This window comes from Carlito syrichta, unplaced genomic scaffold (genome assembly GCF_000164805.1).
Source record: "Carlito syrichta isolate Samal-C Ts95f unplaced genomic scaffold, Tarsius_syrichta-2.0.1 Scaffold310961, whole genome shotgun sequence".
NCBI classification, from domain to species: Eukaryota; Metazoa; Chordata; class Mammalia; order Primates; family Tarsiidae; genus Carlito; species Carlito syrichta.
This window is the reverse complement of record NW_007255057.1, coordinates 20,878-32,820: the sequence shown is the minus strand read 5'-3', so window position 1 is coordinate 32,820 and position 11,943 is coordinate 20,878. Positions and strand designations below refer to the sequence as shown.

The following is an 11,943-nucleotide window of genomic DNA, read 5'->3' as shown; positions in this document are numbered from 1 at the left end:
GGTTTTTGTCTTTTATTTTAATTCATGTTAACAGGCTATTTTTATTCCACAGTGTAGGTCAGAATTTGACTTTTAAGGTTCAAAAATTAGTTGGTGTTGTAGCTTATAAAAAAGTCAATATGAAATTTTCATGGTTTTCACATATGAAATTCTAGCCTGTTTTCATTAAAAATCCTTCTGCACAACATGGGGTCCCAGGATCTGCTCTGTTACCTGGAGTGTAGCTGTTTTATTTGCCAATGTAATATACATAGCACTAAGAATGGCTTGTTTCTATCTTAAGCCAGCAGTCCCCAACCTTTTTTGGCATCAGGGACTGGTTTCATGAAAGACAATTTTTCCATGGATGGGATGCTGGGGGATGGGGTGGGGCATTGTGCAGTCAAACCTCGCTGCTGATGTTCAACCTCACTGCTGTATTTGCAGCCACTCCTCAGCACTAGCATCACCACCTCATCTCCACCTCAAATCATCAGGTGTTAGATTCTCATTTGGAGCGTGCAACCTAGATCCCTCGCAAGTGCAGTTCACAGTAGGGTTCAGGCTCTTAGGAAAATCTGATGCCACTTCTGATCTGATGAACATGCAGCCTAGATCCCTCACATGCACAGTTCACAATAGGGTTGGTGCTCGTATGAGAATCTAATGCTGCCTCAGGTCTGACAGGAGTCAGAGCTCAGGCGGCAAGCAATGGGGAGCAGCTGTAAATACAGATAAAGTGTCACTTGTTCACACACTGCTCACCTGCTGTGTGGCCTGGTTCCTAACAGGCCATGGACCAGTACTGGTCTGTGGGCTATGGGTTGGGGACCCCTGTCTTAAGCATTCATACATTTATATCCCACCAGTGTTCATTAGAATCTTTTCTGTTTGTTTTAGGTGACTTAAGGTTTTTTATTTTTTGTTTTTTGAGTTGGAATCTCACTCTGTCGCACAGGCTGGAGTACAGTGGCAGTTCCTGGCCACCTCAGCCTCAACCTGGTGGGCTCAGGCAATCCTTCTGTCTCAGCCTTCCAAGTAGCCAGAACTACAGGCACGCACTGCCACATCCAGCTAATTTTTTTATTTACTGTAGTGATAAGTTCTCACCATGTTGCCCAGACTGGTCTCAAACCCACGGGCTCAGGCAATCCTCTTGCCTCGGTTTCCCAAAGTGCTGGGATTATAGGCTTGAGCCACTGCACCTGGCCGACATAAGGTTTTAACCAAGACAAGAGTAATGTTTGTCTGCACTCAGTCCCTTTACCACAAATAGGACTTATTGTTTAAATAGCACAAACGGTTACCTCCTGTCACCTGGGGTGGGAGGAGAAAGTCTCACCTGTGGAGAATAGATTGTATAGGATCTTCACCCAGACTTAAAATACAGAACACTAAGGTAGAAATACTGTAATTGCTGTAGCTCAAAAAAAAAGTTGGGGAGGAAAAATAAAACCCACCAACTCCCTCCCTGCCTGAAAGCTGTCGGTGGCGTGTGTGGGTTTTCTGGACTGTCGTATGATGCTGTCTTACCCCAGGGACAATGCTGCTGGTAGTGGAGGACTAGACCCTTTAGGAATCTCAGATCCACAGTCACATAAAGTTACATTCAGAATGGGGCCCTTCCTGCTGGCTTCAAGAGTTCATGTTCTGCGACAGCCGTTGGGTGTAGGCTCTACCTGCCAGGAGGCTGCTGACAGGTGTTGGCTGACAGTCCTCCAGGGGAGACACTTCCTGGGACTCTGCCTCTGAATGGTTGTGGGGAGGTTAGGGGTGTGACTCAGGTCCCTTGACTGCCACCTCTGGGTGAACAGTAGGTGTCAATGGAGGGTTGATGGAAACCTTGCAGGCCTTCCCCAGCACCCTAACCAAGGTGCAGATGGGCCAGGTGAACATGTGGTGATAAAGCATCCCAGAAGCCATAGTGAAGAGACTGTAAGGATTAGCAAATAAACATTTTCTCTCTCAATTCACACATACTTTATTTTTCCTATCTGTCCCAAAGTGGACATAAACCCTAAGCAAGCAGGTTGAGTATGCTAAATAAATTACATCAGCAAGACCCAGGAACAACTTTTCTATGCTAGAGGGGCCACTTGCAGGCCTTTGTCAAAGGCACAGGTTGAGACCTGCCCGCACTTCCTGCTGCCCCAGACCACCTCTAGAAAGACAGCGGGCGGGGCCAGGTTGCTTAGATGTCACCAGTTCACTCAGCTCCAGCCCTAATTTACTGGCACCAGTTCTGCAATTGAGAGGTTCTGTCTTAGGGGAAGGCTTCCTGGCCATGTTCCGGATGTCAGCTGATGCCTTGGGGACCCCCAGCAAGGGCTGATTCCCAGAGGAGAGTGGGGTTGACCTGGGAGTGTCCAGAGGAGGAGGCGGAAGGGCTCTCCTGCTGCTGCTGCCCATCAGGGCTGGCTCTGCCCCCTAGCACCTCCCCTGAGCTCAGTGGAGCCCGTGGGGTCCCCCAGGAAGCCCTGTAGCGCCGCAGGTGCCTCTGGATGCAGAAGGCGAGACTGAGTTTGTGACTCCAGGTGCGTGTTTGGTGGTGCTTGGGACTGTTCCTGTGGACAGAGCAGAAGGGGAGGCGGGTGTCAAAGTTGCTGGCTGAAGGCCTTTCCCTGCTGAGAATGCTTTCTTGCAGAGAATGCTCTCCTGTGTTCCTAAAACCCAACCCCCAGGGAGAGTTAGCCCAGCTCACAAGTGTGGTCATTCTAGAGAAATCTGAGGAGGAGAAAGGGCTTTGTCAGAATGGGGCCTCGGGTCTTTTCCTCAAGGTCGCCTCCTCCTATATTCACTTACTGCTGGGGCAGGTTGACCTCCCAGCCACGTGTCTGAGTACAGCTCATAGAGCTCTGTTCACCCTGGATGACTTCTCCTACCCAAGAGGGCTGGGGGAAGGGGACAAGGCTGCCTGACGTGAGCCCCAGCCATGGTTTTCCACCTGCCTTCAGTTTCATCCAAGAAATGAAGTGATGCGCAAGACAAGTTTAAATGTGGGTATAAGCCGGGCTTGGTGGCTCAGCCTGTAATCCCACGCCTTGGTAAGCTGAGGTGAGTGGATTGCCTGAGCCCACAGGTTCGAGACCCACCTGGGCAACTTGGTGAGACCTCATCTCTACAGTAAATCAAAAAATTAGCCAGGCGTGGCAGCACGCGCCTGTAGTTGCAGCTATTCGGAAGGCTGAGGTGGAAGGATCGCCGGAGCCCAGAAGGTCGAGGCTGCGGTGGCCAGGAGCGGCCACTGCACTCCAGTCTGGGCAACAGAGTGAGACTCCAACTCAAAAAATAAATAAATAAATAAATAAATGTGGGTATAAAGCTGATGTGAATGACAGGCACCGGGGTGGAGGCCCTCTTTCAGATGGTGCTGACCTAACATGTGTCCTCATCTCTTCATCCCTCCCTCCCACCTCTTTCCTGCCCCTCTTCCTTCCCTTCCTCCCTGTCTTCCTTCCTCATAGGAAGGTTGACGCCTCAGGGAGTGCCTCTCTTACCTAAATCTTTCTAAGGAACCACTTTGTTGGCCTGAGCATTCTGTGCCTGTTCCAAAGTGCCTGGACAGCGTTTTTTTAGTGAGTCCAGATGAATAATGTCATCAATTTGCCCTGTAAAATTGTAGTCCAGGAAGCCTGTTCCATCCATGGAGCTGGAATTGGTGGAAGTGGCCCCTGTGTGCCTGCCAGATGGGGAACCCTGTGTAACCGCCAGGAGGGTTACTGATGACCCTTGTAAACTGTTCCTGGCACAGGACTTGGTACAGGTCACCTCAGAAGAGTGGAAAGGAAAGGTGGCTTTATTTGTCACCCTTCTCTTGGGGTAAGTGCCTGCTTAAGTTCAATGTGACTTCTAGAAACTAAAAGCAAAGATTTCCTTATTGCTGCCTCCCACGTGTGACCAAAGATGAGCAGAAATGACCTGGTGAGTGTAGACCCAGTAGGTGAGACACCATGAGCAGCGTGAGTGGTAGAGAGATCAGAGGCTCGTTGGAGGTGGCTCTGCACTATGCTTGGAATGTGGTTTGTCCCCACCAAAACTCCTGTGGAGGCTTGGTCCCCAATGTAGCAGTGATACAGAGACCCACTAATGTCCCTCCATATTGCCACAGCCCCTAGAGAAGTGCATGGCAGGGATTCAAGCATTCCTGCACATTCCTAAGCCCATTTCTGAAAGTCCCCATGTCTCCTCTGCATTCCCAGTAGGTAGTTTCAGGGGATTCTTGACTTCACAGCAGACTACACCCAAAGCTGTAAATCCCAATTTACTCCCTTTCTGTGAACAATATAATATCAATGTAATGGTTAATCTTGTGAGCTGCATAACTTTTGCAATGCATGATGTCTTAGGCCTTGTAAACTTTTTTTACTCTAAACGTCACTATCTAAATGTAAAATGCAGCTGTAACTTAAGTTCTGTACAATGCTCCACTGGTCACTTGGTTGATATATAGGTACTAACAACTCTGGACTGTAACAGTGAACTGTAAAAGCCTGGAGGGTGAGCAGAAGCATTTTAGAAAGACCTCAAGTCCGGCTCTGCTCCCTGGGTTCGAACTCAGAAATAAGCTTCTTACTACCAGTTCCCTGCCCCTTTGTTTTATGGGTATCAAGGAGAACAGCCAAGCTACTCAGACCATAACAGCAGTGTTGGGAGGTGGGAACTTTCAGAGGTAATGAGGTTAATGGATTCATCAGTCTCGAGACTGGGTTGGATAAGTTCTTCCGACAGCATGAGGCCCTCACCAGAAACCTGGCAGATGTCAGGACCATGCTTCTTGGACTTCCCAGCCTCCAGAACCATGAGCTAAATAAACCTTATTTCTTTAGACGAGGTGACCCCCCAAAAAACGCAGAATTTATTTATAAAAAGTTGTGCATGCCTACATGTTTAAGCTTCAGTCACCTTCAAGATACTCTCCATTTGATGCAATACACCTATCAAGATGCTTTTTCCACTGCTCAAAACAGCTTTTGAACTACAACTTTGATGCCTTTTAGTGTTTCTTTTTCTTTTTTTTGAGTTGGAGTCTCACTCTGTCGCCCAGGGCTAGAGTGCAGTGGCACACTCACGGCCACTGCAGCTTCAACCTGCTGGGTGCGGGTGATCCTTCCGCCTCAGCCTTCCAAGTAGCTGGAACTACAGGCATGCACTACCACACCCGGCTAATTTTTTGATTTATTATAGAGATGAGGTCTCGCCAAGTTGCCTGGGCTGGTCTCGAACCCATGAGCTTAGGCAGTTCTCTCACCTCGGCCTCCCAAAGTGCTGGGGTTATAGGTGTGAACCACTGTGCCTGGCCTGCCTTTTAGTGTTTCTGCCAATTTTAGTTTGTGGGTTGTTTTCTGTTTCGCCTCTTCCATATCGGCAGAACCATTTCCCTTTGAGGACTTTTTTATCCAGGGAACCAAAAAGAAAAGTTGCTGGTGGTTGAGATTGGGTGAATTGGGAAGTTAGGGCATGAGGGTCATACTGTTTTTCAACAAAAACTGAACACCCAGCTTGGTGTGGGTAGGTGTGCTTGTAAATCACACATCATGAAATAGGCAAATGCATTGAAAATCTTAAAAAAAAAAAAAACTCACTGAAGCCAAATACAGCCTCTCACAACAACACTAGCTAGTACACTACACTGATGCCAATGGGTCCCAGAACACTTAACTGGCAAGGGAAACCTGTACCGCAAAAGCTTTTTTGGTTTTGGGGAGGATCCCCCCTTGTCTATGACCTAGTCTCAGGTATTCAGTTATAGTACAGGAAACGCACTAAAACACTGTAAATACTCACATCCACACACGTTCCTCCTCAGATCACGTGGGCCTTGTGATCTGAGAGACCAAAGCAGATGCCCCTTTCTGGAGTAAGATAGATTCCAATGTTAAGGAAACAAAAGTTACCTTCGGGTGATGGATTCAGGGATTAGCTACACGAGAAGCACACTCTTGCTGAACTCCCAAACAATAGGGGCTACCAGGTGAATCATCAGACCCTTCCTAACTGATCTATAACCCAAGCCACCACAACTCTGATTGGACAGAGGACCAACTGACCCTACATTCTTTCCTGATGCACAGCTGCAGACCTCGAGTCAGTTTCAGCCAGCTTAGAGAGGCTGTGTACAGTCTGTGTCCTGAAGTTCACTTTTTGACACAGCCAAATCCCCCCTCATTTTAAGGTTGAAACCCCACCTCAAAGTGCACATGGGCCTAGGTCAGTATATGTTTACTGCGTGTGCTGGGCTCCCCTCATAAATATGTATCACTTTCCTCCCAAACCTGCTAAGTATATATGACTCTGTTGTGACATACTAAGACATTTTTATCATCCCCAGAAGAAACCCACAAGCCATCACTCCCCCACTGCTGCCCTCCTCCCAGCCCTAGGCAGCTGCGAATCTGCTTTCTGTGGATTTGCCTATTCTGGACATTTTGTGTGAATGGAGTCACACAATACGTAGCCTGCTGTGTCTGGCTGCCTTCGCTTAACATAATGTTTTGAAGTTCGTCCAAGTTGTAGCATGAACCAAAAACTTCATCTCTTTTTATTGCTGAATACTATTGATTGCATAGTATGGGTGTATGGGTAGAGCATCCCAAATCCGAAAATCTGAAATGTTCCAAAATTGAAACTTAGTTTTGTTTTGTTTTTGAGCCTGAGTCTCACTCTGTCACCTAGGCTGGGGTGCAGTGGCATAATCACAGCTCACTGCAGCCCTGATCTCTTGGGCTCAGGCAATCTTTCCGTCTCAGCCTCCTAAGCAGCTGGGATTACAGGCATGCACTACCACACCCAGCTAATTTTTTATTTTTTTGTAGAGACGAGGTCCTGCTATGTTGTTGAAGCTGTTCTTGAACTCTTGAGCTCAAGCAATCCACCTGCCTCAGCCTCCCAAAGTGCTGTGATTACAGCCGTGAACCCCCCGCGCCCCGTCAAAATCAAAACGTTTGTGAGTGCTGATATGACATGCAAAGGGAGTGCTCACTTTAGAGCTTTTTGGATTTTGTATTTTCAGATGCTCAGCTGGTAAGTATAATGCAGATATTTCAAAATCTGAAAACATTTTTGGTCCCGGGCATTTTGGATAAAGGACACTCACCCGGACGACTTTGGGCAGGTGAGTTACCCACATACCCACACTCCTTCTTACTCACCTCATCTGCGGGGAGCCCGACCAGGACATGTAGAGCAAAATGAGGAAGAGGAGCACCACGAAAGCAGCCAGGCTCACCCAAAAGGCGATGGCAATCGAATCTGCAGGGGAGGGGATGCATCTCAGTGTTGGCTTGGTGGCAACAGAAACCAACGGCGGGGGAATGAGGATCCCAGGAGTTGCGGGGTCGGGCCCTGAGTATCCATGTCCTCTCTTCTTCCAGCCTCTCTGCTTTTACCGTTGGGAAGATTTTCCAAGAACAATAATTTTGGGAAAAAAACAACAGGGAAGCAAGGAAGTGGCTTTTTCTCAGGGCAGTTAGCCACTGGATCTGCATAAGGTGATCATCTGCTAAGAGAAAACAGGGAGTGAAATTGTGTGACTCCCTTGGGTCTGCTTCTCCACTCCTGTGCTGCTCGGAGGAACAATCCTGAAGGCTGGGTCTCCGCCTTCCCTTTCCATGGGGAAGGAGAAGAGAAGGTTGTGGGCAGCTCCGAGTGGCAGGAGGGACTCCTGGCCCCCAGGAGGAAGGCAGCACCCTCCAGGAGCCTTTGGTGGAGCTGCTCAGAGACCGCGAGAATTGAGACTTAAAGGAGGATGTGGCTGGACCCAACACTCCCATGGAGGGGCAAGGACTTGACCGCCCGAGGAATTAGCAGAGGCCTGCTTAGGCTGGGGGCTTGGTGAGGTGGAGACAGCAAGTCCCTCTCAGGAGCTAAGACTTATCTCGGGGGCAGTGGTGGTAGGAAGGGAGAAGCGTCTTTTCAGCCAACTCTTGGGATGTATTTGTGACCTGAGGCTGGAGGGATGGGGGAAACCAGGAAACATGCTTAGCCTCTCCGGGATCCTGGGTAGAACCTGGCAGGTCAGAAGAGCCTTTCGCCTTCTTCTCCAGGCTTCAGTTCTAGAACATTCTGCAAGTTGCTAGGGAGCTGCTGTAGCATGGCTAGTGTTCCTCATGGTTGTCTATGGCTGCAGGCACAGGGCATCAGGCTCGTAATTAGTCTGCCAGCATCTTATCTCAAACCAACTGGATGTCGTCAAGACAAGAGGCCCCAAGCTGGGATATTCTAGATGCGTGACCAAAAGAATTACTGAAGGATTGTAACCCAGCGGGTATTCACTGACCACCTTCTGTGAACCAGGGTCTCTGAGGAGCTGCTAAGGATTCGGAGGGGGCTAAACCAGAGAAACTACTGATCCCCCTCACCGCAATGTTCCACACTGACCTCCTCCTCTGAACTTTTGGTGCCCAACCTGCGCTGTCTCATTGGTGTTCAGATAAAAAGATGTTTATTGGTCAGGCATGGTGGCTCATGCCTACAATCCTAGCACTTTGGTAGGTCAAGGCAGGAGGATTGTTTGAGGCCAGGAGTTCAAGACCAGCCTATGCAAAATAGTGAGATCCCATCTCTATTGTTTTTAAAGATATTTACAAATGGATGAACAAATGAATGAGGGAATGAACAAACCATCAAAAGAATTAATGAAATGTCAGAGATTTGTGAGTCATCTACACACAGGTGGTGCCTGAGGCTCTGGGGTACAGAGTGATACTTGAGTAAGGGGTGTCATCTCTGCCCTCTAAGACCCTGGATAGGTAGAGGGAGAAACTGAGGATTCATGGGAGTTGATCTCAGACCCTAACAGTTAACATTGAAATAGGGTATTAATGAAAAGGTGCAGTATAGTAAGTCCCCTACATACAAACCTTCAAGTTAGGAACTTTGACAATGCACACCTGTGTTTTTTAATGTATTATTTCTCTCCACCAGGTATCAGTATAGCTCGTTAAATACATGAAGTACCACATAGTCAATCGTGTTAGTAGGGTACCTAGGCTAACCTCGTTCGACTTAAAACAATTTGGACTTACAAAATGCCCTCTCAGAACGAAACTTGTTTGTATGTTGGGGACTGCCTGTACTTGCAAAAAGAATCATGAGTGCCCACTGCCTTGTCATCAACAGCAACTTGGCATTGACACTCCATGGAGCCAAGGACTTTCAGCAAAGATTTCCAGCTGTCTCTCATCTTCTCTTCTTTCTGTCCCTGAGTTGTGAAACGGATGGTGGCTCCTCAGAGCAGTAAATGCTTGATGAAGACTTCTCAGCTCCTGGGAAATAAGGTTAGATTATTCATCCTAAACTTAAGGACTATTTATTTATTTATTTATTCTTTTTTTTTTTTGAGTTGGAGTCTCACTCTGTCACCCAGACTGGAGTGCAGTGGCCGCTCCCAGCCACTGCAGCCTCGATCTGCTGGGCTCCAGTGATCCTTCTGCCTCAGCCTTCTAGTAGCTGGAACTACAAGCATGCACTACCATGCCCGGCTGATTTTTTGATTTATTGTAGAGATGAGGTCTCGCCAAGCTGCCCAGGCGGGTCTCAAACCTGCGGGCTCAGGTAATCCACTCACCTCAGCCTCCCAAAGTGCAGGATTACAGGCTGAGCCACCGAGCCCGGCTATTTATTCTTGAGTTAGAGTCTTACTCTGACACTCAGACTGCAGTTCAGTGGCACAATCATAGCTCATTGCAACCTCGACCTCCTGAACTCCGGCAATCCTTCTACCTTGGCCTCCTGAGTAGCTGGGACTACAGGTGCATGCCACCATGCCCAGTTAATTTTTGTTTTTGCTGTTTTTCTTGTAGTGACAAGGCCTCACTATGTTGCCTAGGCTGGTCTTGAAGTCCTGGGCTCAAGCAATCCTCCTGCCTCAGCCTCCCAACGTGCTGGGATTACAGGCATGAACCATCACTCAGTCAGTTTAAGGACTTTTTAAAAAACTCTCTGAGGATTCCTTCGTGCTCACTGTGCATTGTTCCACACGTCCCAACAGTCACAACGTATTTTATAACCCCCAAAGTGTAAGAGTATATGCACTTTCATTCAATGTTGTTTGGGACTGGGAGTGGTGACTCATACCTGTAATCCCAGCACTTTGGAAGGCTGAGGCAGGAGAATCACTTGAGCCCAGAAATTCAAGACCAGTCTGGGCAACATAGCAAGACCATATCTCCACAAAAAATAAAAAATTAGCCAGGTGTTGTGGTATGTATCTGTAGTCCTGGCTACAGGCTGAGGGGAGAGGATCACTTAAGTCTAGGAGGTAGAGGCTGCAGTGAGCTATGATTGAATCACTGCACTCCAGCCTAGGTGGCAGAGTGAGGCCAGGTCTCCAGAGAAAAAAGGAGAAAACCATCCCTATATTCCAATTTTACAGTGGCAATACAGATTGCGAGGGGAGATCTCAAAAGAATTTTTTTTAAATAAAAAATTGTGTATTTATTCTTACATGTTTAAACTTCAGTTACCTTCAAGGTACTGTCAGTTTGATGAAATACACCTATCAAGACGCTTTTTCCACTGCTCAGAACAGTTTTTGAACTCATCCATTTTGATGCCTTTCAGATCTATTATTTTTTGTTTCACCTTGTCCACGTTGGCAAAATGTTTCCCTTGAGGACTTTTTCAGCCGGGAAAACACAAAAATCCACTCAGGGCAAGGATGACTAGGGAGGGTGGGGCACGGGAGTCATGCTGTTTTGGTCAAAACTGCTGAACACAGCATGGAGTGGGCAGGTGTGCTCATAAATCACCCATCATGAAATGGGAAAACAAATTAAAAGAATCTCAAAAAAAAAAATCACTGAAATCAACCACAGCCTCTCACAACAATAGTAGCTGGTACGCTGGTGCCAATGGATTTCTAGAACACTTACCTAGTAGAGGAAGCCTGTACTACAAGGGGCCCACCCTCCAAAAAAGATAATTCTGGGATTTTCTGGGTTCCCTTTGTATTCTAATAGGAGTCTCTAGATACTGGCCTAACATTGTTCCTTTTCAGAGAGCAGCAAGATGGACTGATTTTTCTTGAATAGTGCCTGGCTTTAGGAAGGCACTCTTTAGGAAGACTTTGTCAGAGTGCATGTTGACTTTCACTGATGTACTACCTCTGGCAGCTTCAATAATAAGTTAGTCTGTTCATCTGCTTCTCTGAGAGTTGGGAGCAGAACAAAAACATACCACTAACCAATGTCTTCTGAACAAATATACAGTTCAAAGTATAGACTGAACAAAAGACCTACGCATAACTCTTCTCTAATTCAGTGCAATCAATTTCAGGCCCTAACTTTAACCATGACTTCAAATTCTTCAAATCAGTCCCATGGGCATGACAGAAGTAGTGAAAGTGATTTTTAAACAAAGATACCAGGATGTTTATCTCTGAAAACTTTCCATCAAGGTAGGCTCAGGGGGAGGTACTATGCTTGACTAATTCTGTCATTGCTCAAAAACTTCTTAGAACTGATTTTGGGTGGCCACAGCACTTTTTTTTTTTTGAGTTGGAGTTTCACTCTGTCACCCAGGCTGGAGTGCAGTGGCACACTCACAGCTACCACTGCCTTGACCTTCTGGGCTCAGGAGATCCTTCTGCCTCAGCCTTCCAAGTAGCTGGAACTACAGGTGCGCGCTACCATGCCCTGCTTATTTTTTGATTTATTGTCAAGACGAGATCTCACCAAGTTGGGCGGGCTGGTCTTAAACCCCTGAGCTCAGTCATTTCTCTCACCTTGGCTTCCTAAAAGTGCTGGGATTACAGATTTGAGCCACCGCGCCTGGTTTCTATGAAACATCTGTGGTGATAAATTACGTGCATCTTTTGAGGATGGATTTTCTTTTTGGAGATAGTTAAGATTCACCTAGAAACAAATCAGGTAAATGAAATGGGTGATTAAGATTGATATCATAAACCAGGCTCGGTGGCTCAGCCGGTAATCCCGCGCCTTTGGGAGGCTGAGGTGAGTGGATTGC

At 47.3% G+C, this 11,943-nt stretch overlaps 1 protein-coding gene across 1 annotated transcript in view; it reads right to left on the bottom strand.

Moving 5' to 3' along the window:
• Positions 1 to 2,275: 2,275 nt before the first annotated feature.
• The window catches only part of MRAP (melanocortin 2 receptor accessory protein), a 22,190-nt gene continuing 12,522 nt past the window's right edge, over positions 2,276 to 11,943 (bottom strand). The window contains exons 2-3 of the mRNA XM_008068459.1: positions 7,128 to 7,227; positions 2,276 to 2,543 (exon numbers count right to left, since the gene is read on the bottom strand). Of these exons, the coding sequence (XP_008066650.1) occupies positions 2,276 to 2,543; positions 7,128 to 7,227 (368 nt within the window). The remainder of the gene's footprint in view (positions 2,544 to 7,127; positions 7,228 to 11,943) is intronic.